The sequence below is a fragment of the Gouania willdenowi genome, chromosome 21 (genome assembly GCF_900634775.1).
Source record: "Gouania willdenowi chromosome 21, fGouWil2.1, whole genome shotgun sequence".
NCBI lineage: Eukaryota > Metazoa > Chordata > Actinopteri > Blenniiformes > Gobiesocidae > Gouania > Gouania willdenowi.
This window is the reverse complement of record NC_041064.1, coordinates 29,931,053-29,956,108: the sequence shown is the minus strand read 5'-3', so window position 1 is coordinate 29,956,108 and position 25,056 is coordinate 29,931,053. Positions and strand designations below refer to the sequence as shown.

General features: G+C 35.5%; 1 protein-coding gene and 41 non-coding genes across 43 annotated transcripts; 1 reads left to right on the top strand and 41 right to left on the bottom strand.

Annotated features, from left to right (window-relative positions):
- Nucleotides 1-102: 102 nt before the first annotated feature.
- trnaa-agc (transfer RNA alanine (anticodon AGC)) lies at nt 103-174 on the bottom strand. The gene has a single exon. It is a non-coding gene; the product is annotated as a tRNA-Ala (tRNA).
- Nucleotides 175-764: 590 nt separating this feature from the next.
- On the bottom strand, nt 765-836 carry trnaa-ugc (transfer RNA alanine (anticodon UGC)). The gene has a single exon. It is a non-coding gene; the product is annotated as a tRNA-Ala (tRNA).
- A 283-nt stretch (nt 837-1,119) lies between these two features.
- trnaa-ugc (transfer RNA alanine (anticodon UGC)) lies at nt 1,120-1,191 on the bottom strand. Its single transcript has one exon. It is a non-coding gene; the product is annotated as a tRNA-Ala (tRNA).
- A 618-nt stretch (nt 1,192-1,809) lies between these two features.
- On the bottom strand, nt 1,810-1,881 carry trnaa-ugc (transfer RNA alanine (anticodon UGC)). Its single transcript has one exon. It is a non-coding gene; the product is annotated as a tRNA-Ala (tRNA).
- A 267-nt stretch (nt 1,882-2,148) lies between these two features.
- Nucleotides 2,149-2,220, bottom strand: trnaa-ugc (transfer RNA alanine (anticodon UGC)). Its single transcript has one exon. It is a non-coding gene; the product is annotated as a tRNA-Ala (tRNA).
- A 282-nt stretch (nt 2,221-2,502) lies between these two features.
- On the bottom strand, nt 2,503-2,574 carry trnaa-agc (transfer RNA alanine (anticodon AGC)). The gene has a single exon. It is a non-coding gene; the product is annotated as a tRNA-Ala (tRNA).
- Nucleotides 2,575-3,183: 609 nt separating this feature from the next.
- trnaa-ugc (transfer RNA alanine (anticodon UGC)) lies at nt 3,184-3,255 on the bottom strand. Its single transcript has one exon. It is a non-coding gene; the product is annotated as a tRNA-Ala (tRNA).
- A 272-nt stretch (nt 3,256-3,527) lies between these two features.
- On the bottom strand, nt 3,528-3,599 carry trnaa-cgc (transfer RNA alanine (anticodon CGC)). The gene has a single exon. It is a non-coding gene; the product is annotated as a tRNA-Ala (tRNA).
- A 267-nt stretch (nt 3,600-3,866) lies between these two features.
- On the bottom strand, nt 3,867-3,938 carry trnaa-agc (transfer RNA alanine (anticodon AGC)). The gene has a single exon. It is a non-coding gene; the product is annotated as a tRNA-Ala (tRNA).
- A 588-nt stretch (nt 3,939-4,526) lies between these two features.
- On the bottom strand, nt 4,527-4,598 carry trnaa-ugc (transfer RNA alanine (anticodon UGC)). The gene has a single exon. It is a non-coding gene; the product is annotated as a tRNA-Ala (tRNA).
- A 271-nt stretch (nt 4,599-4,869) lies between these two features.
- trnaa-cgc (transfer RNA alanine (anticodon CGC)) lies at nt 4,870-4,941 on the bottom strand. Its single transcript has one exon. It is a non-coding gene; the product is annotated as a tRNA-Ala (tRNA).
- Nucleotides 4,942-5,207: 266 nt separating this feature from the next.
- On the bottom strand, nt 5,208-5,279 carry trnat-ugu (transfer RNA threonine (anticodon UGU)). Its single transcript has one exon. It is a non-coding gene; the product is annotated as a tRNA-Thr (tRNA).
- A 280-nt stretch (nt 5,280-5,559) lies between these two features.
- On the bottom strand, nt 5,560-5,631 carry trnaa-ugc (transfer RNA alanine (anticodon UGC)). Its single transcript has one exon. It is a non-coding gene; the product is annotated as a tRNA-Ala (tRNA).
- A 603-nt stretch (nt 5,632-6,234) lies between these two features.
- trnaa-ugc (transfer RNA alanine (anticodon UGC)) lies at nt 6,235-6,306 on the bottom strand. The gene has a single exon. It is a non-coding gene; the product is annotated as a tRNA-Ala (tRNA).
- Nucleotides 6,307-6,588: 282 nt separating this feature from the next.
- Nucleotides 6,589-6,660, bottom strand: trnaa-agc (transfer RNA alanine (anticodon AGC)). The gene has a single exon. It is a non-coding gene; the product is annotated as a tRNA-Ala (tRNA).
- A 1,304-nt stretch (nt 6,661-7,964) lies between these two features.
- Nucleotides 7,965-8,036, bottom strand: trnaa-ugc (transfer RNA alanine (anticodon UGC)). The gene has a single exon. It is a non-coding gene; the product is annotated as a tRNA-Ala (tRNA).
- Nucleotides 8,037-8,318: 282 nt separating this feature from the next.
- trnaa-agc (transfer RNA alanine (anticodon AGC)) lies at nt 8,319-8,390 on the bottom strand. The gene has a single exon. It is a non-coding gene; the product is annotated as a tRNA-Ala (tRNA).
- A 287-nt stretch (nt 8,391-8,677) lies between these two features.
- On the bottom strand, nt 8,678-8,749 carry trnaa-cgc (transfer RNA alanine (anticodon CGC)). Its single transcript has one exon. It is a non-coding gene; the product is annotated as a tRNA-Ala (tRNA).
- A 266-nt stretch (nt 8,750-9,015) lies between these two features.
- trnat-ugu (transfer RNA threonine (anticodon UGU)) lies at nt 9,016-9,087 on the bottom strand. Its single transcript has one exon. It is a non-coding gene; the product is annotated as a tRNA-Thr (tRNA).
- Nucleotides 9,088-9,703: 616 nt separating this feature from the next.
- Nucleotides 9,704-9,775, bottom strand: trnaa-ugc (transfer RNA alanine (anticodon UGC)). The gene has a single exon. It is a non-coding gene; the product is annotated as a tRNA-Ala (tRNA).
- A 267-nt stretch (nt 9,776-10,042) lies between these two features.
- On the bottom strand, nt 10,043-10,114 carry trnaa-ugc (transfer RNA alanine (anticodon UGC)). The gene has a single exon. It is a non-coding gene; the product is annotated as a tRNA-Ala (tRNA).
- A 282-nt stretch (nt 10,115-10,396) lies between these two features.
- trnaa-ugc (transfer RNA alanine (anticodon UGC)) lies at nt 10,397-10,468 on the bottom strand. Its single transcript has one exon. It is a non-coding gene; the product is annotated as a tRNA-Ala (tRNA).
- Nucleotides 10,469-11,087: 619 nt separating this feature from the next.
- trnaa-ugc (transfer RNA alanine (anticodon UGC)) lies at nt 11,088-11,159 on the bottom strand. Its single transcript has one exon. It is a non-coding gene; the product is annotated as a tRNA-Ala (tRNA).
- A 266-nt stretch (nt 11,160-11,425) lies between these two features.
- trnaa-ugc (transfer RNA alanine (anticodon UGC)) lies at nt 11,426-11,497 on the bottom strand. Its single transcript has one exon. It is a non-coding gene; the product is annotated as a tRNA-Ala (tRNA).
- Nucleotides 11,498-11,779: 282 nt separating this feature from the next.
- trnaa-agc (transfer RNA alanine (anticodon AGC)) lies at nt 11,780-11,851 on the bottom strand. Its single transcript has one exon. It is a non-coding gene; the product is annotated as a tRNA-Ala (tRNA).
- A 627-nt stretch (nt 11,852-12,478) lies between these two features.
- trnaa-ugc (transfer RNA alanine (anticodon UGC)) lies at nt 12,479-12,550 on the bottom strand. The gene has a single exon. It is a non-coding gene; the product is annotated as a tRNA-Ala (tRNA).
- Nucleotides 12,551-12,832: 282 nt separating this feature from the next.
- On the bottom strand, nt 12,833-12,904 carry trnaa-ugc (transfer RNA alanine (anticodon UGC)). The gene has a single exon. It is a non-coding gene; the product is annotated as a tRNA-Ala (tRNA).
- A 267-nt stretch (nt 12,905-13,171) lies between these two features.
- Nucleotides 13,172-13,243, bottom strand: trnaa-ugc (transfer RNA alanine (anticodon UGC)). Its single transcript has one exon. It is a non-coding gene; the product is annotated as a tRNA-Ala (tRNA).
- A 282-nt stretch (nt 13,244-13,525) lies between these two features.
- trnaa-agc (transfer RNA alanine (anticodon AGC)) lies at nt 13,526-13,597 on the bottom strand. The gene has a single exon. It is a non-coding gene; the product is annotated as a tRNA-Ala (tRNA).
- Nucleotides 13,598-13,881: 284 nt separating this feature from the next.
- On the bottom strand, nt 13,882-13,953 carry trnaa-ugc (transfer RNA alanine (anticodon UGC)). Its single transcript has one exon. It is a non-coding gene; the product is annotated as a tRNA-Ala (tRNA).
- Nucleotides 13,954-14,220: 267 nt separating this feature from the next.
- trnaa-cgc (transfer RNA alanine (anticodon CGC)) lies at nt 14,221-14,292 on the bottom strand. Its single transcript has one exon. It is a non-coding gene; the product is annotated as a tRNA-Ala (tRNA).
- Nucleotides 14,293-14,570: 278 nt separating this feature from the next.
- On the bottom strand, nt 14,571-14,642 carry trnaa-ugc (transfer RNA alanine (anticodon UGC)). The gene has a single exon. It is a non-coding gene; the product is annotated as a tRNA-Ala (tRNA).
- Nucleotides 14,643-14,924: 282 nt separating this feature from the next.
- trnaa-agc (transfer RNA alanine (anticodon AGC)) lies at nt 14,925-14,996 on the bottom strand. Its single transcript has one exon. It is a non-coding gene; the product is annotated as a tRNA-Ala (tRNA).
- A 286-nt stretch (nt 14,997-15,282) lies between these two features.
- Nucleotides 15,283-15,354, bottom strand: trnaa-ugc (transfer RNA alanine (anticodon UGC)). Its single transcript has one exon. It is a non-coding gene; the product is annotated as a tRNA-Ala (tRNA).
- A 284-nt stretch (nt 15,355-15,638) lies between these two features.
- trnaa-ugc (transfer RNA alanine (anticodon UGC)) lies at nt 15,639-15,710 on the bottom strand. Its single transcript has one exon. It is a non-coding gene; the product is annotated as a tRNA-Ala (tRNA).
- Nucleotides 15,711-15,990: 280 nt separating this feature from the next.
- Nucleotides 15,991-16,062, bottom strand: trnaa-agc (transfer RNA alanine (anticodon AGC)). Its single transcript has one exon. It is a non-coding gene; the product is annotated as a tRNA-Ala (tRNA).
- Nucleotides 16,063-16,319: 257 nt separating this feature from the next.
- Nucleotides 16,320-16,391, bottom strand: trnaa-agc (transfer RNA alanine (anticodon AGC)). The gene has a single exon. It is a non-coding gene; the product is annotated as a tRNA-Ala (tRNA).
- A 264-nt stretch (nt 16,392-16,655) lies between these two features.
- On the bottom strand, nt 16,656-16,727 carry trnaa-ugc (transfer RNA alanine (anticodon UGC)). Its single transcript has one exon. It is a non-coding gene; the product is annotated as a tRNA-Ala (tRNA).
- Nucleotides 16,728-17,003: 276 nt separating this feature from the next.
- trnaa-agc (transfer RNA alanine (anticodon AGC)) lies at nt 17,004-17,075 on the bottom strand. The gene has a single exon. It is a non-coding gene; the product is annotated as a tRNA-Ala (tRNA).
- A 259-nt stretch (nt 17,076-17,334) lies between these two features.
- trnaa-cgc (transfer RNA alanine (anticodon CGC)) lies at nt 17,335-17,406 on the bottom strand. Its single transcript has one exon. It is a non-coding gene; the product is annotated as a tRNA-Ala (tRNA).
- Nucleotides 17,407-18,221: 815 nt separating this feature from the next.
- Nucleotides 18,222-18,293, bottom strand: trnaa-agc (transfer RNA alanine (anticodon AGC)). The gene has a single exon. It is a non-coding gene; the product is annotated as a tRNA-Ala (tRNA).
- Nucleotides 18,294-21,282: 2,989 nt separating this feature from the next.
- LOC114455534 (transcription factor 7-like) lies at nt 21,283-24,900 on the top strand. 2 transcript variants are annotated; one of them, XM_028436860.1, is made up of 9 exons: nt 21,283-21,539; nt 23,029-23,095; nt 23,203-23,499; nt 23,600-23,658; nt 23,757-23,846; nt 23,965-24,124; nt 24,218-24,325; nt 24,434-24,514; nt 24,748-24,900. In XM_028436860.1, the coding sequence occupies exons 2-8, from the start codon at nt 23,066-23,068 to the stop codon at nt 24,479-24,481; spliced, it is 792 nt and encodes a 263-aa protein (XP_028292661.1). In that variant the 5' UTR covers nt 21,283-21,539; nt 23,029-23,065; the 3' UTR covers nt 24,482-24,514; nt 24,748-24,900. The 2 variants fall into 2 exon arrangements, with proteins under 2 accessions (XP_028292661.1, XP_028292660.1); XM_028436859.1 differs by having other exon boundaries at nt 24,434-24,898.
- Nucleotides 24,901-25,056: the final 156 nt, after the last annotated feature.

Below are 25,056 nucleotides of genomic sequence, written 5' to 3'. Positions count from 1 at the left end.
TGGAATTAAAATGCAGAAGGGCATGTAAAATGAGAAAAATGTGACAAACACCCATTTCAGAAAGAAGGTATGGAACTTCACAACCCTTGAGTTTTTGTTCCTTGGAGATGCCAGGGATTGAACATGGGGCCTCATACATGCTAAGCATGCGCTCTACCACTGAGCTACATCCCCAATTATGTTCACAAAAAATGAGAAAAAAAAAAATGTGAATTAAGTTGCAAATTCCCAAAATTGGACTTAAGGTAATAATAAGGCATAAGACTTGAACAAATTTGGATTTTTTTCTTTCTGAGAAAAGACCCTAAAAACTAGTCTAAATATGATGTGCACACTTTAACTGGAATTAAAATGCAGAAGGACATGAAAAATGAGACAAACAACCATTTCAGAAAGAAGGTACGGAACTTCACAATCCATGAGTTAATGATTCTTGGAGATGCCATGGATTGAACCTGGGGCCTCATACATGCAGAGCATGAGCTCTACCACTGAGCTACATCCCCTGTCTCTGTGTATAAAAATGAGGAAAAAAAATGAGAAAAAAGTTGCAAATGCCCAAAATTGGACTTAAGGTAATAATAAGGCATAAGACTTGAACAAATTTGGTTTTTTTTTTTTCTGAGAAAAGACCCTAAAAACTAGTCTAAATATGATGTGCACACTTAAACTGGAATTAAAATGCAGAAGGGCATGAAAAATGTGACAAACACCCATTTCAGAAAGAAGGTATGGAACTTCACAATCCATGAGTTAATGATTCTTGGAGATGCCAGGGATTGAACCTGGGGCCTCGTACATGCAAAGCACACACTCTACCACTGAGCTACATCCCCTGTTGTCTTGATCAAAAATGTGAAAAAAAAAAAATGAGCAAAAAGTTGCAAATGCCCAAAATTCGACTTAAGGTAATAATAAGGCAAAAAGACTTGAACAAATTTGGATTTTTTTTTTTCCTGAGAAAAGGCTATCAAACGACCCTAAAAACTAGTCTAAATATGATGTGCACACTTAAACTGGGATTAAAATGCAGAAGGGCATGAAAAATGAGAAAAATATGACAAACATCCATTGCAGAAAGTAGGCATGGAACTTCACAACCCTTGAGTTTTTGTTCCTTGGAGATGCCAGGAATTGAACCTGGGGCCTCGTACATGCAAAGCACACACTCTACCACTGAGCTACATCCCCTGTTGTCTTGATCAAAAATGAGAAAAAAAAAAAATGAGCAAAAAGTTGCAAATGCCCAAAATTGGACTTAAGGTAATAACGAGGCAAAAGACTTGAAAAAATTTGGATTTTTTTTTTTTCTGAGAAAAGGCTATCAAAGGACTCTAAAAACTAGTATAAATATGATGTGCACACTTAAACTGGAATTAAAATGCAGAAGGGCATGAAAAATGAGTAAAAGTGGCAAACACCCAATTTAGAAAGAAAGCATACAAATTCACAATGCTTGAGTTTTTGATACTTGGAGATACCAGGGATTGAACATGGGGCCTCATACATGCAAATCATGAGCTCTACCACTGAGCTACATCCCCTGTTGCTGTATATAAAAATGAGAAAAAAAATGAGAAAAAAGTTGCAAATGCCCAAAATTGGATTTAAGGTAATAATAAGGCATAAGACTTGAACAAATTTGGATTTTTTTTTTTCTGAGAAAAGACCCTAAAAACTAGTCTAAATATGATGTGCACACTTAAACTGAAATTAAAATGCAGAAGGGCATGAAAAATGAGTAAACGTGGCAAACACCCATTGCAGAAAGAAGGCATGGAACTTCACAGCCCATGAGTTTTTGAATCTTGGAGAAGCCAGGGATTGAACCTGGGGCCTCATACATGCAGAGCATGAGCTCTACCACTGAGCTACATCCCCTGTCTCTGTGTATAAAAATGAGAAAAAAAATGAGAAAAAAGTTGCAAATGCCCAAAATTGGACTTAAGGTAATAATAAGGCATAAGACTTGAACAAATTTGTTTTTTTTTTTTTTCTGAGAAAAGACCCTAAAAACTAGTCTAAATATGATGTGCACACTTAAACTGGAATTAAAATGCAGAAGGGCATGAAAAATGAGAAAAATGTGACAAACACCCATTTCAGAAAGAAGGTATGGAACTTCACAATCCATGAGTTAATGATTCTTGGAGATGCCAGGGATTGAACCTGGGGCCTTGTACATGCAAAGCACACACTCTACCACTGAGCTACATCCCCTGTTGTCTTGATCAAAAATGTGAAAAAAAAAAAATGAGCAAAAAGTTGTAAATGCCCAAAATTCGACTTAAGGTAATAATAAGGCATAAGACTTGAACAAATTTGGATTTTTTTTTTTCCTGAGAAAAGGCTATCAAACGACCCTAAAAACTAGTCTAAATATGATGTGCACACTTAAACTGGAATTAAAATGCAGAAGGGCATGAAAAATTAGAAAAATGTGACAAACACCCATTTCAGAAAGAAAGTATGGAACTTCACAATGCATGAGTTAATGATTCTTGGAGATGCCAGGGATTGAACCTGGGGCCTCATACATGCTAAGCATGCACTCTACCACTGAGCTACATCCCCTGTTGTCTTTACAAAAAATGAGAAAAAAAAAAAAAAAAATGTGAATTAAGTTGCAAATGCCCAAAATTGGACTTAAGGTAATAATAAGGCATAAGACTTGAACAAATTTGGATTTTTTTTTTTTTTTCTGAGAAAATACCCTAAAAACTAGTCTAAATATTATGTGCACACTTAAAATGGAATTAGAATGCAGAAGGGCATGAAAAATGAGAAAAATATGACAAACACCCATAGAAGGCATGGAACTTCACAACCCTTGAGTTTTTGTTCCTTGGAATTGCCAGGGATTGAACCTAGGGTCTCATAAATGCGAAGCATGAGCTCTACCACTGAGCTACATCCCCAATTATGTTCATGAAAAATGAGAAAAAAAATGAGAAAAAAGTTGCAAATGCCCAAAATTGGACTTAAGGTAATAATAAGGCATAAGACTTGAACAAATTTGGATTTTTTTTTTTCTGAGAAAAGACCCTAAAAACTAGTCTAAATATGATGTGCACACTTAAACTGAAATTAAAATGCAGAAGGGCATGAAAATTGAGTAAAAGTGGCAAACACCCATTGCAGAAAGAAGGCATGGAACTTCACAACCCATGAGTTTTTGAATCTTGGAGATGCCAGGGATTGAACCTGGGGCCTCGTACATGCAAAGGACACACTCTACCACTGAGCTACATCCCCTGTTGTCTTGATCAAAAATGTGAAAAAAAAAAAATGAGCAAAAAGTTGCAAATGCCCAAAATTGGACGTAAGGTAATAATAAGGCATAAGACTTGAACAAATTTGGATTTTTTTTTTCCTGAGAAAAGGCTATCAAAAGACCCTAAAAACTAGTCTAAATATGATGTGCACACTTAAACTGGAATTAAAATGCAGAAGGGCATGAAAAATGTGACAAACACCCATTTCAGAAAGAAAGTATTGAACTTCACAATGCATGAGTTAATGATTCTTGGAGATGCCAGGGATTGAACCTGGGGCCTCATACATGCGAAGCATGAGCTCTACCACTGAGCTACATCCCCAATTATGTTCACGAAAAATGAGAAAAAAAATGAGAAAAAAGTTGCAAATGCCCAAAATTGGACTTAAGGTAATAATAAGGCATAAGACTTGAACAAATTTGGATTTTTTTTTTTTCTGAGAAAAGACCCTAAAAACTAGTCTAAATATGATGTGCACACTTAAACTGGGATTAAAATGCAGAAGGGCATGAAAAATGAGAAAATTATGACAAACACCCATTGCAGAAAGAAGGCATGGAACTTCACAACCCTTGAGTTTTTGTTCCTTGGAGATGCCAGGAATTGAACCTGGGGCCTCATACATGCTAAGCATGTGCTCTACCACTGAGCTACATCCCCAATTATGTCCACAAAAAATGAGGCAAAAAAAAATGTGAATTAAGTTGCAAATGCCCAAAATTGGACTTAAGGCATAAGACTTGAACAAATTTGGATTTTTTTTTTTTCTGAGAAAAGACCCTAAAAACTAGTCTAAATATGATGTGCACACTTAAAATGGAATTAAAATGCAGAAGGGCACGAAAAATGTGACAAACTCCCATTTTAGAAAGAAGGCATGGAACTTCACAATCTATGAGTTTTTGAATCTTGGAGATGCCAGGGATTTAACTTGGGGCCTCATACATGCAAAGCATGCACTCTACCACTGAGCGACATCCCCTTTTTTTTTTACAAAAAATGAGGAAAAAAAAATGAGAAAAAAGTTGCAAATGCCCAAAATTGGATTTAAGGTAATAATAAGGCATAAGACTTGAACAAATTTGGATTTTTTTTTTCTGAGAAAAGACCCTAAAAACTAGTCTAAATATGATGTGCACACTTAAACTGAAATTAAAATGCAGAAGGGCATGAAAAATGAGTAAAAGTGGCAAACACCCATTGCAGAAAGAAGGCATGGAACTTCACAACCCATGAGTTTTTGAATCTTGGAGATGCCAGGGATTGAACCTGGGGCCTCGTACATGCAAAGGACACACTCTACCACTGAGCTACATCCCCTGTTGTCTTGATCAAAAATGTGAAAAAAAAAAATGAGCAAAAAGTTGCAAATGCCCAAAATTGGACGTAAGGTAATAATAAGGCATAAGACTTGAACAAATTTGGATTTTTTTTTTCCTGAGAAAAGGCTATCAAAAGACCCTAAAAACTAGTCTAAATATGATGTGCACACTTAAACTGGAATTAAAATGCAGAAGGGCATGAAAAATGTGACAAACACCCATTTCAGAAAGAAAGTATTGAACTTCACAATGCATGAGTTAATGATTCTTGGAGATGCCAGGGATTGAACCTGGGGCCTCATACATGCGAAGCATGAGCTCTACCACTGAGCTACATCCCCAATTATGTTCACGAAAAATGAGAAAAAAAATGAGAAAAAAGTTGCAATGCCCAAAATTGGACTTAAGGTAATAATAAGGCATAAGACTTGAACAAATTTGGATTTTTTTTTTTTCTGAGAAAGGACCCTAAAAACTAGTCTAAATATGATGTGCACACTTAAACTGGGATTAAAATGCAGAAGGGCATGAAAAATGAGAAAAATATGACAAACATCCATTGCAGAAAGAAGGCATGGAACTTCACAACCCTTGAGTTTTTGTTCCTTGGAGATGCCAGAGATTGAACCTGGGGCCTCGTACACACAAAGCACACACTCTACCACTGAGCTACATCCCCTGTTGTCTTAATCAAAAATGAGAAAAAAAAAAAATGAGCAAAAAGTTGCAAATGCCCAAAATTGGAGTTAAGGTAATAACGAGGCAAAAGACTTGAAAAAATTTGGATTTTTTTTTTTTCTGAGAAAAGGCTACAAAGGACTCTAAAAACTAGTATAAATATGATGTGCACACTTAAACTGGTATTAAAATGCAGAAGGGCATGAAAAATGAGTAAAAGTGGCAAACACCCAATTTAGAAAGAAAGCATACAAATTCACAATGCTTGAGTTTTTGATACTTGGAGATACCAGGGATTGAACATGGGGCCTCATACATGCAAAGCATGAGCTCTACCACTGAGCTACATCCCCTGTCTCTGTGTATAAAAATGAGGAAAAAAATGAGAAAAAAGTTGCAAATGCCCAAAATTGGATTTAAGGTAATAATAAGGCATAAGACTTGAACAAATTTGGATTTTTTTTTTTCTGAGAAAAGACCCTAAAAACTAGTCTAAATATGATGTGCACACTTAAACTGAAATTAAAATGCAGAAGGGCATGAAAAATGAGTAAAAGTGGCAAACACCCATTGCAGAAAGAAGGCATGGAACTTCACAGCCCATGAGTTTTTGAATCTTGGAGATACCAGGGATTGAACATGGGGCCTCATACATGCAAAGCATGAGCTCTACCACTGAGCTACATACCCTGTCTCTGTGTATAAAAATGAGAAAAAAAATGAGAAAAAAGTTGCAAATGCCCAAAATTGGACTTAAGGTAATAATAAGGCATAAGACTTGAACAAATTTGTTTTTTTTTTTTTCTGAGAAAAGACCCTAAAAACTAGTCTAAATATGATGTGCACACTTAAACTGGAATTAAAATGCAGAAGGGCATGAAAAATGAGAAAAATGTGACAAACACCCATTTCAGAAAGAAGGTATGGAACTTCACAATCCATGAGTTAATGATTCTTGGAGATGCCAAGGATTGAACCTGGGGCCTCGTACATGCAAAGCACACACTCTACCACTGAGCTACATCCCCTGTTGTCTTGATCAAAAATGTGAAAAAAAAAAAATGAGCAAAAAGTTGCAAATGCCCAAAATTCGACTTAAGGTAATAATAAGGCATAAGACTTGAACAAATTTGGATTTTTTTTTTTCCTGAGAAAAGGCTATCAAACGACCCTAAAAACTAGTCTAAATATGATGTGCACACTTAAACTGGAATTAAAATGCAGAAGGGCATGAAAAATTAGAAAAATGTGACAAACACCCATTTCAGAAAGAAAGTATGGAACTTCACAATGCATGAGTTAATGATTCTTGGAGATGCCAGGGATTGAACCTGGGGCCTCATACATGCTAAGCATGCACTCTACCACTGAGCTACATCCCCTGTTGTCTTTACAAAAAATGAGAAAAAAAAAATGAAAAAAAAAAAAAAATGTGAATTAAGTTGCAAATGCCCAAAATTGGACTTAAGGTAATAATAAGGCATAAGACTTGAACAAATTTGGATTTTTTTTTTTTTCTGAGAAAATACCCTAAAAACTAGTCTAAATATGATGTGCACACTTAAAATGGAATTAGAATGCAGAAGGGCATGAAAATGAGAAAAATATGACAAACACCCATTGCAGAAAGAAGGCATGGAACTTCACAACCCTTGAGTTTTTGTTCCTTGGAGATTGCCAGGGATTGAACCTAGGGTCCTCATACATGCGAAGCATGAGCTCTACCACTGAGCTACATCCCAACTATGCTCATGAAAAATGAGAAAAAAAAATGAGAAAAAAGTTGCAAATGCCCAAAATTGGACTTAAGGTAATAATAAGGCATAAGACTTGAACAAATTTGGATTTTTTTTTTGTCTGAGAAAAGACCCTAAAAACTAGTCTAAATATGATGTGCACACTTAAACTGGAATTAAAATGCAGAAGGGCATGAAAAATGAGTAAAAGTGGCAAACACCCAATTTAGAAAGAAAGCATACAAATTCACAATGCTTGAGTTTTTGATACTTGGAGATACCAGGGATTGAACATGGGGCCTCATACATGCAAAGCATGAGCTCTACCACTGAGCTACATCCCCTGTCTCTGTGTATAAAAATGAAAAAAAAAAAAATGTGAATTAAGTTGCAAATGCCCAAAATTGGATTTAAGGTAATAATAAGGCATAAGACTTGAACAAATTTGGATTTTTTTTTTTCTGAGAAAAGACCCTAAAAACTAGTCTAAATATGATGTGCACACTTAAACTGAAATTAAAATGCAGAAGGGCATGAAAAATGAGTAAAAGTGGCAAACACCCATTGCAGAAAGAAGGCATGGAACTTCACAGCCCATGAGTTTTTGAATCTTGGAGATACCAGGGATTGAACATGGGGCCTCATACATGCAAAGCATGAGCTCTACCACTGAGCTACATACCCTGTCTCTGTGTATAAAAATGAGAAAAAAAATGAGAAAAAAGTTGCAAATGCCCAAAATTGGACTTAAGGTAATAATAAGGCATAAGACTTGAACAAATTTGGTTTTTTTTTTTTCTGAGAAAAGACCCTAAGAACTAGTCTAAATATGATGTGCACACTTAAACTGGAATTAAAATGCAGAAGGGCATGAAAAATGAGAAAAATGTGACAAACACCCATTTCAGAAAGAAGGTATGGAACTTCACAATCCATGAGTTAATGATTCTTGGAGATGCCAAGGATTGAACCTGGGGCCTCGTACATGCAAAGCACACACTCTACCACTGAGCTACATCCCCTGTAGTCTTGATCAAAAATGTGAAAAAAAAAAAATGAGCAAAAAGTTGCAAATGCCCAAAATTCGACTTAAGGTAATAATAAGGCATAAGACTTGAACAAATTTGGATTTTTTTTTTTCCTGAGAAAAGGCTATCAAACGACCCTAAAAACTAGTCTAAATATGATGTGCACACTTAAACTGGAATTAAAATGCAGAAGGGCATGAAAAATTAGAAAAATGTGACAAACACCCATTTCAGAAAGAAAGTATGGAACTTCACAATGCATGAGTTAATGATTCTTGGAGATGCCAGGGATTGAACCTGGGGCCTCATACATGCTAAGCATGCACTCTACCACTGAGCTACATCCCCTGTTGTCTTTACAAAAAATGAGAAAAAAAAATGAAAAAAAAAAAAAAAATGTGAATTAAGTTGCAAATGCCCAAAATTGGACTTAAGGTAATAATAAGGCATAAGACTTGAACAAATTTGGATTTATTTTTTTTTCTGAGAAAATACCCTAAAAACTAGTCTAAATATGATGTGCACACTTAAAATGGAATTAGAATGCAGAAGGGCATGAAAAATGAGAAAAATATGACAAACACCCATTGCAGAAAGAAGGCATGGAACTTCACAACCCTTGAGTTTTTGTTCCTTGGAATTGCCAGGGATTGAACCTAGGGTCTCATACATGCGAAGCATGAGCTCTACCACTGAGCTACATCCCCAACTATGTTCATGAAAAATGAGAAAAAAAAATGAGAAAAAAGTTGCAAATGCCCAAAATTGGACTTAAGGTAATAATAAGGCATAAGACTTGAACAAATTTGGTTTTTTTTTTTCTGAGAAAAGACCCTAAAAACTAGTCTAAATATGATGTGCACACTTAAACTGGGATTAAAATGCAGAAGGGCATGAAAAATGAGAAAAATGTGACAAACATCCATTGCAGAAAGAAGGCATGGAACTTCACAACCCTTGAGTTTTTGTTCCTTGGAGATGCCAGGGATTGAACATGGGGCCTCGTACACACAAAGCACACACTCTACCACTGAGCTACATCCCCTGTTGTCTTGATCAAAAATGAGAAAAAAAAAAAATGAGCAAAAAGTTGCAAATGCCCAAAATTGGAGTTAAGGTAATAACGAGGCAAAAGACTTGAAAAAATTTGGATTTTTTTTTTTTCTGAGAAAAGGCTATCAAAGGACTCTAAAACTAGTATAAATATGATGTGCACACTTAAACTGGAATTAAAATGCAGAAGGGCATGAAAAATGAGTAAAAGTGGCAAACACCCAATTTAGAAAGAAAGCATACAAATTCACAATGCTTGAGTTTTTGATACTTGGAGATACCAGGGATTGAACATGGGGCCTCATACATGCAAAGCATGAGCTCTACCACTGAGCTACATCCCCTGTCTCTGTGTATAAAAATGAGGAAAAAAATGAGAAAAAAGTTGCAAATGCCCAAAATTGGACTTAAGGTAATAATAAGGCATAAGACTTGAACAAATTTGGATTTTTTTTTTTCTGAGAAAAGACCCTAAAAACTAGTCTAAATATGATGTGCACACTTAAATGAAATTAAATGCAGAAGGGCATGAAAAATGAGAAAAATGTGGCAAACACCCATTGCAGAAAGAAGGCATGGAACTTCACAGCCCATGAGTTTTTGAATCTTGGAGAAGCCAGGGATTGAACCTGGGGCCTCATACATGCAGAGCATGAGCTCTACCACTGAGCTACATCCCCTGTCTCTGTGTATAAAAATGAGAAAAAAAATGAGAAAAAAGTTGCAAATGCCCAAAATTGGACTTAAGGTAATAATAAGGCATAAGACTTGAACAAATTTGGATTTTTTTTTTTTCTGAGAAAAGACACTAAAAACTAGTCTAAATATGATGTGCACACTTAAACTGGGATTAAAATGCAGAAGGGCATGAAAAATGAGAAAAATATGACAAACATCCATTGCAGAAAGAAGGCATGGAACTTCACAACCCTTGAGTTTTTGTTCCTTGGAGATGCCAGGGATTGAACCTGGGGCCTCGTACATGCAAAGCACACACTCTACCACTGAGCTACATCCCCTGTTGTCTTCATCAAAAATGAGAAGAAAAAAGAAATGAGCAAAAAGTTACAAATGCCCAAAATTGGACTTAAGGTAATAACGAGGCAAAAGACTTGAAAAAATTTGGATTTTTTTTTTTTCTGAGAAAAGGCTATCAAAGGACTCTAAAAACTAGTATAAATATGATGTGCACACTTAAACTGGAATTAAAATGCAGAAGGGCATGAAAAATGAGTAAAAGTGGCAAACACCCAATTTAGAAAGAAAGCATACAAATTCACAATGCTTGAGTTTTTGATACTTGGAGATACCAGGAATTGAACATGGGGCCTCATACATGCAAAGCATGAGCTCTACCACTGAGCTACATCCCCTGTTGTCTTGATCAAAAATGAGAAAAAAAAAAAATGAGCAAAAAGTTGCAAATGCCCAAAATTGGACTTAAGGTAATAACAAGGCAAAAGACTTGAAAAGATTTGGATTTTTTTTTTTTCTGAGAAAAGGCTATCAAAGGACTCTAAAAACTAGTATAAATATGATGTGCACACTTAAACTGGAATTAAAATGCAGAAGGGCATGAAAAATGAGTAAAAGTGGCAAACACCCAATTTAGAAAGAAAGCATACAAATTCACAATGCTTGAGTTTTTGATACTTGGAGATACCAGGGATTGAACATGGGGCCTCATACATGCAAAGCATGAGCTCTACCACTGAGCTACATCCCCTGTCTCTGTATATAAAAATGAGAAAAAAAATGAGAAAAAAGTTGCAAATGCCCAAAATTGGATTTAAGGTAATAATAAGGCATAAGACTTGAACAAATTTGGATTTTTTTTTTTTCTGAGAAAAGACCCTAAAAACTAGTCTAAATATGATGTGCACACTTAAACTGAAATTAAAATGCAGAAGGGCATGAAAAATGAGTAAACGTGGCAAACACCCATTGCAGAAAGAAGGCATGGAACTTCACAGCCCATGAGTTTTTGAATCTTGGAGAAGCCAGGGATTGAACCTGGGGCCTCATACATGCAGAGCATGAGCTCTACCACTGAGCTACATCCCCTGTCTCTGTGTATAAAAATGAGAAAAAAAATGAGAAAAAAGTTGCAAATGCCCAAAATTGGACTTAAGGTAATAATAAGGCATAAGACTTGAACAAATTTGTTTGTTTTTTTTTCTGAGAAAAGACCCTAAAAACTAGTCTAAATATGATGTGCACACTTAAACTGAAATTAAAATGTAGAAGGGCATGAAAAATGAGAAAAATGTGACAAACACCCATTTCAGAAAAGAGGCATGGAACTTCACAATCCATGAGTTAATGATTCTTGGAGATGCCAGGGATTGAACCTGGGGCCTCGTACATGCAAAGCACACACTCTACCACTGAGCTACATCCCCTGTTGTCTTGATCAAAAATGTGAAAAAAAAAAATGAGCAAAAAGTTGCAAATGCCCAAAATTCGACTTAAGGTAATAATAAGGCATAAGACTTGAACAAATTTGGATTTTTTTTTTTTCCTGAGAAAAGGCTATCCAACGACCCTAAAAACTAGTCTAAATATGATGTGCACACTTAAACTGGAATTAAAATGCAGAAGGGCATGAAAAATTAGAAAAATGTGACAAACACCCATTTCAGAAAGAAAGTATGGAACTTCACAATCCATGAGTTAATGATTCTTGGAGATGCCAGGGATTGAACCTGGGGCCTCATACATGCTAAGCATGTGCTCTACCACTGAGCTACATCCCCTGTTGGTTTTACAAAAAATGAGAAAAGAAATGAAAAAAAAAAAAATGTGAATTAAGTTGCAAATGCCCAAAATTGGACTTAAGGTAATAATAAGGCATAAGACTTGAACAAATTTGGATTTTTTTTTTTTTTTCTGAGAAAATACCCTAAAAACTAGTCTAAATATTATGTGCACACTTAAAATGGAATTAGAATGCAGAAGGGCATGAAAAATGAGAAAAATATGACAAACACCCATTGCAGAAAGAAGGCATGGAACTTCACAACCCTTGAGTTTTTGTTCCTTGGAATTGCCAGGGATTGAACCTAAGGTCTCATAAATGCGAAGCATGAGCTCTACCACTGAGCTACATCCCCAATTATGTTCATGAAAAATGAGAAAAAAAAATGAGAAAAAAGTTGCAAATGCCCAAAATTGGACTTAAGGTAATAATAAGGCATAAGACTTGAACAAATTTGGATTTTTTTTTTTTTTCTGAGAAAAAACCCTAAAAACTAGTCTAAATATGATGTGCACACTTAAACTGGGATTAAAATGCAGAAGGGCATGAAAAATGAGAAAAATATGACAAACATCCATTGCAGAAAGAAGGCATGGAACTTCACAACCCTTGAGTTTTTGTTCCTTGGAGATGCCAGGGATTGAACCTGGGGCCTCGTACATGCAAAGCACACACTCTACCACTGAGCTACATCCCCTGTTGTCTTCATCAAAAATGAGAAAAAAAAAGAAATGAGCAAAAAGTTACAAATGCCCAAAATTGGACTTAAGGTAATAACGAGGCAAAAGACTTGAAAAAATTTGGATTTTTTTTTTTTCAGAGAAAAGGCTATCAAAAGACCCTAAAAACTAGTATAAATATGATGTGCACACTTAAACTGAAATTAAAATGCAGAAGGGCATGAAAAATGAGTAAAAGTGGCAAACACCCATTGCAGAAAGAAGGCATGGAACTTCACAGCCCATGAGTTTTTGAATCTTGGAGAAGCCAGGGATTGAACCTGGGGCCTCATACATGCAGAGCATGAGCTCTACCACTGAGCTACATCCCCTGTCTCTGTGTATAAAAATGAGAACAAAAATGAGAAAAAAGTTGCAAATGCCCAAAATTGGACTTAAGGTAATAATAAGGCATAAGACTTGAACAAATTTGTTTTGTTTTTTTTCTGAGAAAAGACCCTAAAAACTAGTCTAAATATGATGTGCACACTTAAACTGGAATTAAAATGCAGAAGGGCATGAAAAATGAGAAAAAATGTGACAAACACCCATTTCAGAAAGAAGGTATGGAACTTCACAATCCATGAGTTAATGATTCTTGGAGATGCCAGGGATTGAACCTGGGGCCTTGTACATGCAAAGCACACACTCTACCACTGAGCTACATCCCCTGTTGTCTTGATCAAAAATGTGAAAAAAAAAAAATGAGCAAAAAGTTGCAAATGCCCAAAATTCGACTTAAGGTAATAATAAGGCATAAGACTTGAACAAATTTGGATTTTTTTTTTTCCTGAGAAAAGGCTATCAAACGACCCTAAAAACTAGTCTAAATATGATGTGCACACTTAAACTGGAATTAAAATGCAGAAGGGCATGAAAAATTAGAAAAATGTGACAAACACCCATTTCAGAAAGAAAGTATGGAACTTCACAATGCATGAGTTAATGATTCTTGGAAATGCCAGGGATTGAACCTGGGGCCTCATACATGCTAAGCATGCACTCTACCACTGAGCTACATCCCCTGTTGTCTTTACAAAAAATGAGAAAAAAAAATGAAAAAAAAAAAAATGTGAATTAAGTTGCAAATGCCCAAAATTGGACTTAGGGTAATAATAAGGCATAAGACTTGAACAAATTTGGATTTTTTTTTTTTTCTGAGAAAAGACCCTAAAAACTAGTCTAAATATGATGTGCACACTTAAACTGGAATTAAAATGCAGAAGGGCATGAAAAATGAGAAAAATATGACAAACACCCATTGCAGAAAGAAGGCATGGAACTTCACAACTCTTGAGTTTTTCTTCCTTGGAAATGCCAGGGATTGAACCTAGGGCCTCATACATGCAAAGCATGAGCTCTACCACTGAGCTACATCCCCAATTATGTTCATGAAAAATGAGAAAAAAAATGAGCAAAAAGTTGCAAATGCCCAAAATTGGACTTAAGGTAATAATAAGGCATAAGACTTGAACAAATTTGGATTTTTTTTTTTCTGAGAAAAGATCCTAAAAACTAGTCTAAATATGATGTGCACACTTAAAATGGAATTAAAATGCAGAAGGGCATGAAAAATGAGGAAAAATATGACAAACACCCATTGCAGAAAGAAGGCATGGAACTTCACAACTCTTGAGTTTTTCTTCCTTGGAAATGCCAGGGATTGAACCTAGGGCCTCATACATGCGAAGCATGAGCTCTACCACTGAGCTACATCCCCAATTATGTTCATGAAAAATGAGAAAAAAAAATGAGCAAAAAGTTGCAAATGCCCAAAATTGGACTTAAGGTAATAATAAGGCAAAAGACTTGAAAAAATTTGGATTTTTTTTTTTTCTGAGAAAAGGCTATCAAAGGACTCTAAAAACTAGTATAAATATGATGTGCACACTTAAACTGAAATTAAAATGCAGAAGGGCATGAAAAATGAGTAAAAGTGGCAAACACCCATTGCAGAAAGAAAGCATGGAACTTCACAGCCCATGAGTTTTTGAATCTTGGAGAAGCCAGGGATTGAACCTGGGGCCTCATACATGCAAAGCACACACTCTACCACTGAGCTACATCCCCTGTTGTCTTGATCAAAAATGTGAAAAAAAAAAAATGAGCAAATAGTTGCAAATGCCCAAAATTCGACTTAAGGTAATAATAAGGCATAAGACTTGAACAAATTTGGATTTTTTTTTTTCCTGAGAAAAGGCTTTCAAAAGACCCTAAAAACTAGTCTAAATATGATGTGCACACTTAAACTGGAATTAAAATGCAGAAGGGCATGAAAAATTAGAAAAATGTGACAAACACCCATTTCAGAAAGAAAGTATGGAACTTCACAATGCATGAGTTAATGATTCTTGGAGATGCCAGGGATTGAACCTGGGGCCTCATACATGCTAAGCATGCACTCTACCACTGAGCTACATCCCCTGTTGTCTTTACAAAAAATGAGAAAAAAAAAATGAAAAAAAAAAAAAATGTGAATTAAGTTGCAAATGCCCAAAATTGGACTTAGGGTAATAATAAGGCATAAGACTTGAACAAATTTGGATTTTTTTTTTTTTCTGAGAAAAGACCCTAAAAACTAGTCTAAATATGATGTGCACACTTAAACTGGGATTAAAATGCAGAAGGGCATGAAAAATGAGAAAAATATGACAAACATCCATTGCAGAAAGAAGGCATGGAACTTCACAACCCTTGAGTTTTTGAATCTTGGAGTTGCCAGGGATTGAACCTGGGGCCTCGTACATGCAAAGCACACACTCTACCACTGAGCTACATCCCCTGTTGTCTTGATCAAAAATGAGAAAAAAAAAAAATGAGAAAAAAGTTGCAAATGCCCAAGATCGGAGGTAAGGTAATATAGAAAGTCATAAGACTTGAAAAAATTTGGAGTTTTCTTTTTTTTTCTGAGAAAGGATTTTCAAAAGACCCTAATCATTTCTTTAAATATGACATGCACACTTAAACTGGGATTAAAATACAGAATGGCATGAAAAAAGAGAAAAATTGACAAACATCTATTTAGAAAGAAGTGATAGAACATAACTATCTTGAGCATTTGTTTGTTGGAGATGCCAGGGATTGAACCTGGGGCCTCGTACATGCAAAGCACACACTCTACCACTGAGCTACAACCCCTGTTGTCGTGATCAAAAATGAGAAAAAAAAAAATGAGCAAAAAGTTGCAAATGCCCAAAATTGGACTTAAGGTAATAACAAGGCAAAAGACTTGAAAAAATTTGGATTTTTTTTTTTCGGAGAAAAGGCTATCAAAAGACTCTAAAAAACTAGTCTAAATATGATGTGCACACTTTAACTGGAAATAAAATGCAGAAGGGCATGAAAAATGAGTAAAAGTGGCAAACACCCAATTTAGAAAGAAGGCAAAAAAATTCACAATGCCTGAGTTTCTGATACTTGGAGATGCCAGGGATTGAACCTGGGGCCTCATACATGCTAAGCATGCGCTCTACCACTGAGCTACATCCCCAATTGTGTTCACAAAAAATGAGAAAAAAAATGAGAAAAAAGTTGCAAATGCCCAAAATTGGACTTAAGGTAATAATAAGGCATAAGACTTGAACAAATTTGGATTTTTTTTTTTCTGAGAAAAGACCCTAAAAACTAGTCTAAATATGATGTGCACACTTAAACTGGGATTAAAATGCAGAAGGGCATGAAAAATGAGAAAAACACCCATTGCAGAAAGAAAGCATGGAAGTTCACAACCCTTGAGTTTTTGTTTCTTGGAGATGCCAGGAATTGAACCTGGGGCCTCATACATGCTAAGCATGCACTCTACCACTGAGCTACATCCCCAATTATGTTCACAAAAAATGAGAAAAAAAAAAAAATGTGAATTAAGTTGCAAATGCCCAAAATTGGACTTTAGGTAATAATAAGGCATAAGACTTGAACAAATTGGGATTTTTTTTTTTTTCTGAGAAAAGACCCTAAAAACTAGTCTAAATATGATGTGCACACTTAAACTGGAATTAAAATGCAGAAGGGCATGAAAAATGAGACAAACTCCCATTTTAGAAAGAAGTTATGGAACTTCACAATCCATGAGTTAATGATTCTTGGAGATGCCAGGGATTGAACATGGGGCCTCATACATGCAAAGCATGAGCTCTACCACTGAGCTACATCCCCTGTCTCTGTAAAAAAAAATGAAAAAAAAAAAAAAAAAATGTGAATTAAGATACAAATGCCCAAAATTGGACTTAAGGTAATAATAAGGCATAAGACTTGAACAAATTTGGATTTTTTTTTTCCTGAGAAAAGGCTATCAAAAGACCCTAAAAACTAGTCTAAATATGATGTGCACACTTAAACTGGGATTAAAATGCAGATGGGCATGAAAAATATGACAAACACCCATTGCAGAAAGAAAGCATGGAACTTCACAACCCTTGAGTTCTTGTTCCTTGGAGATGCCAGGGATTGAACCTGGGGCCTCATACATGCTAAGCATGCGCTCTACCACTGAGCTACATCCCCAATTATGTTCACAAAAAATGAGAAAAAAAAAAAGTGAATTAAGTTGCAAATGCCCAAAATTGGACTTTAGGTAATAATAAGGCATAAGACTTGAACAAATTGGGATTTTTTTTTTTTCTGAGAAAAGACCCTAAAAACTAGTCTAAATATGATGTGCACACTTAAACTGGAATTAAAATGCGGAAGGGCATGAAAAATGAGTAAACTCCCATTTTAGAAAGAAGGTATGGAACTTCACAATCCATGAGTTAATGATTCTTGGAGATGCCAGGGATTGAACCTGGGGCCTCATACATGCGAAGCATGAGCTCTACCACTGAGCTACATCCCCTGTCTCTCTATATAAAAATGAGGAAAAAAATGAGAAAAAAGTTGCAAATGCCCCAAATTGGACTTAAGGTAATAATAAGGCATAAGAATTGAACAAATTTGGATTTTTTTTTTGTCTGAGAAAAGACCCTAAAAACTAGTCTAAATATGATGTGCACACTTAAACTGGAATTAAAATGCAGAAGGGAATGAAAAATGAGTAAAGTGGCTTGATTTAAAATGAGGGAAAAAAATGAGAAAAAAGTTGTAAATGCCCAAAATCGGAAGTAAAGGTATAAGACTTGAAAAAATTTAGAGTCTTTTTTTCTTTTTTGTCTGAGAAAATGCTATCAAAATACTCTAAAAACTAGTCTGAATATGATGTGCACACTTAAACTGGAATTAAAATGCAGAAGGGCATGAAAAATGAGAAAAATGTGACAAACACCCATTTCAGAAAGAAGGTATGGAACTTCACAATCCATGATTTAATGATTCTTAGAGATGCCAGGGATTGAACCTGGGGCCTCATACATGCTAAGCATGCACTCTACCATTGAGCTACATCCCCAATTGTGTTCACAAAAAATGAGAAAAAAAAATGTGAATTAAGTTGCAAATGCCCAAAATTGGACTTTAGGTAATAGTAAGGCATAACACTTGAACAAATTGGGATTTTTTTTTTCTGAGAAAAGACCCTAAAAACTAGTCTAAATATGATGTGCACACTTAAACTGGAATTAAAATGCAGAAGGGCATGAAAAATGAGAAAAATATGACAAACACCCATTGCAGAAAGAAAGCACGGAACTTCACAACCCTTGAGATTTTGATCCTTGAAGATGCCAGGGATTGAACCTGGGGCCTCATACATGCTAAGCATGAGCTCTACCACTGAGCTACATCCCCTGTCTCTGTGTATAAAAATGAGAAAAAAAATGAGAAAAAAGTTGCAAATGCCCAAAATTGGACTTAAGGTAATAATAAGGCATAAGACTTGAACAAATTTGGATTTTTTATTTTTCTGACAAAAGGCCCTAAAAACTTGTCTAAATATGATGTGCACACTTAAACTGGAATTAAAATGCAGAATCCTTTAAAGATTTTCAACAGGTCACATGACCAAGTGAAATGTTACACATTTACAATTAAAATCTGTAGAGCTGTTCATTCAGTGATGTTTAAGAACATGAAAAATGCATTATACAGGATTGATACATAGAGATTTTCTAAACATGTATTAAATTAGAGCTCAGAAAAGCTGTAAAAGAAACGCTACAAAAAAGGAGAGAAGTTCATTTCTCAAAGTCATGGCAGATAAACCAGGAGCAAAACCAGAATGAACAGGTGATTAACATATCAGGTGTTCCACTCACACCCAGTCATGTCTCTGTGCTGTCTAAAAGTCTAACTTTTGCCTCCACAAACACAACCAAAGAATTTCAAACCAAGATAAACTTGTTTCATTTCCATCACAATCTCCAGCTGAAAGTTTGGTACAACACTAACCCCAATCAAGCTGCCTCTCACTCTCAGATTCAGACAGAATCTACACAAACATTATTTAAGCCCAAGTCCACCTTCATTCCTACCACATTCCATCCAACTTTGAACACAATTTACAGAAAAGTAACATTTGAAATAGACACATTTTTTGCCCCGAAGACAAAAAGAGAATGTAACCTGTTAAAAGAAGAAAATGAGGCACTGAAATGGTTTTCAACTAATGACAGTTCTGTAGTAGTCAAGTTCGGTCTTGAGACCAAATTTTAAAGGTCTCGGTCTCGTCTCGGACTCGGAAGCATTTAGCATTAACGGGATAAAACAATCCTTTATTAATTCTTTAATCCACCCTGTATAATGACAGTGACCTTCCTTAATGTGACTGAGTGACGTGTGTGACACATTCACACACGCAGGAGAGAGAGGCGGAGCTAAACATGTCCGCAAACTTGTTCATGAATATATACACATTACGTAAGTTGTCACGTGGTTCAAACATAGTGTCCACCTCAGTGTCTGTGTGAGCAGCTTTGATTGTTCCACAGACACTTTTTAAGTTCTGCAGTGAACAGAAAATAGTCAGTTTGACTTTTCAGGTCTGTTGTGAAATCGTTCCATTCTTTATTGCTTTATATGAGAAGTATGATTGTGCTAATGAAGTTTTACATCTGGGTATGGTACACTGCCCCCTGGTGGAGGATCTTCAGAATCAGAATCAGAAAAGTTTATTTTGCCAAGTCCAGTTTTAAAAAACAACACAGAGAATTTGACTCAGTATTCAGTGTGCAGAACAGAAAAAACAAGCCAGTAACAGTAACAATAATAATGACAGGTATAAAGGATAAAACAGGATAAAGGATAGATAGAGGATCAGGATAAAGGATAAATTTATATATATTTTGTGGGTGGCTGGGGCTGTGTTTATATGGTTCTAGTTGTCACAGCAGAAGTGAACTTTATAAAGTTCTTCAGAGGTGCTGGTGCAGAGTTATTTAAGATTCTATAGGCCAATCGTATTAATGCAAATCTTTGAATGTTGTCAAAATTTAACAGTCTATATTTTTGAAAGACTTAACAGTGAAAACCATCACCAAAGACTGCTGCCACCCTGGCTTTGACCTCTTTGACCTGTTGCCCTCAGGGAAGCGCTACAGGTGCATTAAGGCCAGAACAAACAAATATGCACTGATCTCATATTCATACCCACAGACTCTGCTCAGCCACTTTATTTTTTTATTTATTTAAATACCAAATGTACATACTGTTCACTTTACATCCTTTCCTGTACTTTTTATTGATGTCCTATGTTATATTGTTTGTCTATTTTATTTCTTGCACTGTTACTGGAGTTGGCTTGTTTTAATCTCATGGTACATGTGTACAATGACAATAAAGGCATGCATCATCATCATCATCATCACTTTTTTCTGTGTGAAAATCCCAGAATTCCTTCTTTCTACATGTTTCCAATAGTCTATAAAAACCTAGAAAAGCCCCTGGAAGACCTATGATAAGTGTGAATGAATCTATCACAGAACCAGCATCAAAATGTGTTGACTTTCACATTAAATTATTTGTGTTAGAGCTGCCCTCTTTCATACAAGACAGTGCACATGTACTCAATAAAATGAAATAAATTAGAAATATAGGGCCAGCACTTTTTGTGACTATGGATATTGAATCACTTTAGACAAATATTGACCATGAGGAAGAGTTGGAATCTCTCTCACATTATTTGGAAACTACTCAACCAGGACAGACGCCCCCTGCTGTATTCATCCTGCAACTCACAGAATGGACTTTAACTAACAATGTGTTTGTCTTTCAGAATCAATTCTATAAACTACAGAAAGGTACAGCTATGGGAGCATGTTTTGCACCTAATTATTCCCCAAAATTGAAAAATGATGAAGACCAAACCTGCTTAATTAAAAATAAATGAATTTTTAAAAAAAACGTAAAAAAAAAAAGGAAAAATTTAAATGAAAAACAAATTGATGATTATAAGTAGCAAAAAAATACAAAAGTTTGAATATGAATACGAATATGAATAAATCCATTAAAAAAATGCGAAAATCTATAAAATATCGGTCAAAAATAAAAAAAATATTGATATATAAAGGTAGAAATAAAAAAATATATATATATACAAATATAATTTATTTCAATTTTATTTATTTTTTAACTTTTATTTATGTGATCATTTTTTTTTATTCACACTCAATTATTTTTAATTTTGTTTTGTTTTTGTTTTTATTCTTTTATTCATTTATTTAAAATGTTGGCAGGTCTGGTCCTCCATAGAAAAACACTGGCCTACGTAAATATTTGTATTTTTATTTGTCATATAAAACGTCTAGATTGTCCTTATTTATGCTCACAAATAAAAACAAAAATAGAGCGTGTATCTTGAAAAGTTTTCTAAGTGTGTACGTAACGTGGCGTAGCCATAGAAACGAGGTGGATGCGTCAGTTAAAGTCACCTACTGACCTTCAACGTTCTTAGTGAGCAGCGACAGACGGTGAGAGCAGAGCTGTCAGAGCTGTGAGCATCTTTGACCCGAGAAAGGAGCGAAAAGTTTACAAAACACAGAGACTTTAAACTTCTGACCAGGACCAGAAAAAGACTTTTTAAAACAGGAGACCAGAAAAGTAAGACCATGGCCCTGCGCTGTTTGAATGATTCTCATCTGATAGGGCAACTTTAATCATTTTAGCGTTAAAAAGTTAAACATATGCTACGATTATATACTCTAAGTCTGTTTAAATCAGGTTTGAGACCTAAAACGTTTAGATTTTATATTATAGGTCTACAGAAAACGTTTTTAACATAACAAAAATCAATAAATGATGATTTTTCATGTGTTACTTTTGCTTCTGTGATAATTTGACTCTGATGTGACACTTGTAGTGAACGTTTGTGCTGCTGAGACTGTTTAGTAGAGATGTAATTATTTAGTAAAACAGTAGATATACTTAAGTCCTGTAATGACTTTGATGAAAATTTGTACTTTAGTTCATACCTTATAATAAGTCGATTTTTACTTAATATTTAAGAGATAAAATAGATTCTGAAGAACTTGATATGATTTTGTTTTGGTTCGTTTTAACAGCCAATGACGTTCAGTCAGTCACTGAGTGAAATGTCGTTACCAACCATGGAAGCTGTTTGCATTGTTTGAATATTTTCTTCATTTATGTACATTGATACATACTTTATTTCCGACATTGATTATTTTCTAAATGTAGAATAATTTTCTGTTATTTAAGTTTAAATGGCTTTTTTTTCTCATTGTATTACATTATGATTTTATTCACAGATTATGCATGTCCAAAGTTTAAAAAACTTAATAAAACTTAGCATTAAATCACACATTACTGCACAAAACCCTCTGTTTAATAATGCTTTAATAATTAATAAATGACTGTGTGGAGGTTGTGGAAACAACCAGACCATTAGGCTCAAATACATCCAATAATTATTTTTCTTATTCAAAAGCCTCCTGTGGACAAGTGTTGCAACTTATTACATTAAAATAATATTTAAAAAAAAGATATATCAAAATAGAAAATGAATGAGTAGATAATTGATAAATAAATAAATTCCTTAAAAGAAAGCAGTGCTGAACATCCATAGAGTGATATACAATAATCACTGCACAAATTAAATATTTATGTTTTGTCTGTATATGTTGTAAAAGGTTAACATTACTTGTAGTGCAATCTTTTTGCAACATTTATGCATGTTTTATTCTTGCAAAAGATATTAATAAATACATTTTTTATATTGCTTTATTGTGACCATCACCAGCCCTCCCTAAGGAAGGGTAAGCTAAACTTTATATGGGGAGAATTGAATTGAACATGGTTTTTTTTTAAATATGCAAACAAAATAATAAAAATGGGGGAAAAAATACCAAAACATTTGAACATAAGACATCAAATACAGAAGTATAATTTATAAACTCTTACTCTTTCTTCTAATCCTAGATGGGATACTTCTGTAGATTATTATTGTGGCGCTCTGCATGACTCATGTAAATTGCTTGTAAATGTCACTGATCTTAATGCTTACATTACTTTAACCTTTGTTACTAATACATGTCACTGATCTACTCACTGAACCTCTTTCCTCCCTCAGAGTCTGGAGAATATTTTGTGGCCTATTGATCAGTAAGATGTGGGCCTCAGAACAGCACGTTCAGCCGGTAAGAACCTGGACACGCCCTTCCTGTTCTTCTGTAGAATTCTCTACTTAATAATGTTGATGTGTTATTGATGGTTCTTTAAATATGGATGTCATTTTGCTCTTTAGGAAGATACTTTTTTTTACTGGCCTGAGGATTATGATGACGGGTACGGGGCCCAACAAATAAATGGCCAGTACATTGCCCAACTGCTTCAGGACCAAACAACGTTCGCTGACGACCAGGACGGGGCTCCAAACTATGAAGACCTGACAACCGTTGATGTCTTGTCTATCGCAGAGTACTGCCACCCACAAAATCCTTGCCCTACAACCATCAACCCCATTCCTAATGATGTGCACATGCAGGCCCAACAACATATTGAGCTCCAAACCTTCATCCCATCGGCTGTGTCTGCTATGACAGTAAGATCTCTGTTTAACACAGTTCTTAATGTATTTCTGTAGATCTTTGTATTGATACTATGATGGGAACTCTAACATTCACATGTTTTTGTGTCTCCAGGATAATGGACTTCCAATGTTCACTGCAGGGATGAATCCACTTCCCACTTTTGGAGGACAGTAAGTAAAGCAAACAAACAGACTTGTTAAAACGCAGACGTTACTTCACATGTGACATGATTTCTGATCCAGTGTGTTTTCTGTTTTAATCTTTGTAGGAATGAGAATGACTTTGTTTCAATCGTGCAACCAGAACCCCCAGCAGTCCCAGCAGTCCCAGCCCCCCCAGTGAAGGCTCCAGTCTTAAAGTGAGTTTCCTGCAGTTGTTTTCATCGTACATGTCTTTCTTGTGACTGACTCTGGATCATGCTCTGCTCACTGTTAACATGTGCTCTTATACTGTGTATTTGTGTTTTGTTCCTTCAGAAAGGTGAACAAGCGTAAGGCAGAGAAGGTGGAAGAGGGGCTGTACATAAAAAAGCCCCCCAATGCCTTCATGCTGTTTCTCAAAGAGCACAGGAAGTCTGCGGAGGAAGATCTGGGCGTGAGGACAAGCGCTGTCGTCAACAAATTCCTCGGTGAACGGGTGAGTTTGTTTTTCCTCCATGAATGATCTGTGATCTTTAAACTCTAGTCTTCAGTGTGTGTTAGTGACACTTTTCTTGTTTTCCATCAACAGTGGAAGTCATTGCCAGCAGAGGACAAAGATCAGTATAATACTGAGGCCAAACGTTGTGCTTTGCTCCACCACAAGCAGAACCCCGGCTGGACCAACAAGAAGAACTATGTAAGTCTACCCTGCAGACATGTTGCCACAGCAACCTTAAAGGTGATGGAACAGTGACTGTGAAAGTGTTTCATCAGCTAACTTAAACTTTTATGTGTTTGGTTTTAGGCAAAGAAAAGGAGAATAATTCGGAGAGTGGGCGTGTTCACGTGTTAGAGACGTTCGTCCTGCTACGACACTGGAACTACGGTTGAAATCTATGGAATCAGGACAATATCACAATGAATTAACTCATGCAGGGTTTTTCACAAATGCACATGCTTGATTTTGCAAATATGTATTTTATGCACACTTATAAATTCTGAAATGCACACGCTCTACATCACATATATTATTTTGCGACACACATGTAATATAAATCCACAGATAATGCAAATTGCTGTTTCATCAGCTAACTTAAAGTTTTATGTGTTTTGTTTTAGGCAAAGAAAAGGAAACAAATTCGGAGAGTGGGCGTGTCCTCGTGATAGACACGTTCGTCCTGCTACGACACTGGAACTACGGCTGAAGTCTGAGTCCAGAGATACGTCCGGGAGCCACAGTCGTTCTGAAATCCACCCTTGCTTAAACTTCTTAGTCATTTTTGGTAGCTGATGATTCAACAGCTTCTGTCACCATCATGTGACACATTGTACATTTTGTGAATGAAATATGAAATAAAAAATTGTAACTACCATTTTTTTATGTAATCAATTCAACCTAATAACACTACATCCATCACAAACCACAGT

What these genes read in the sequence shown, in the direction of transcription:
- LOC114455534 (XM_028436860.1), top strand. Translation starts at nt 23,066, where the DNA reads ATGTGGGCCTCAGAACAGCACGTTCAGCCG. An exon ending in CTTCCCACTTTTGGAGGACA is followed by an intron (nt 23,659 to 23,756) that starts GTAAGTAAAGCA and finishes TAATCTTTGTAG; the next exon opens with GAATGAGAATGACTTTGTTT. An exon ending in ACAAATTCCTCGGTGAACGG is followed by an intron (nt 24,125 to 24,217) that starts GTGAGTTTGTTT and finishes TTCCATCAACAG; the next exon opens with TGGAAGTCATTGCCAGCAGA.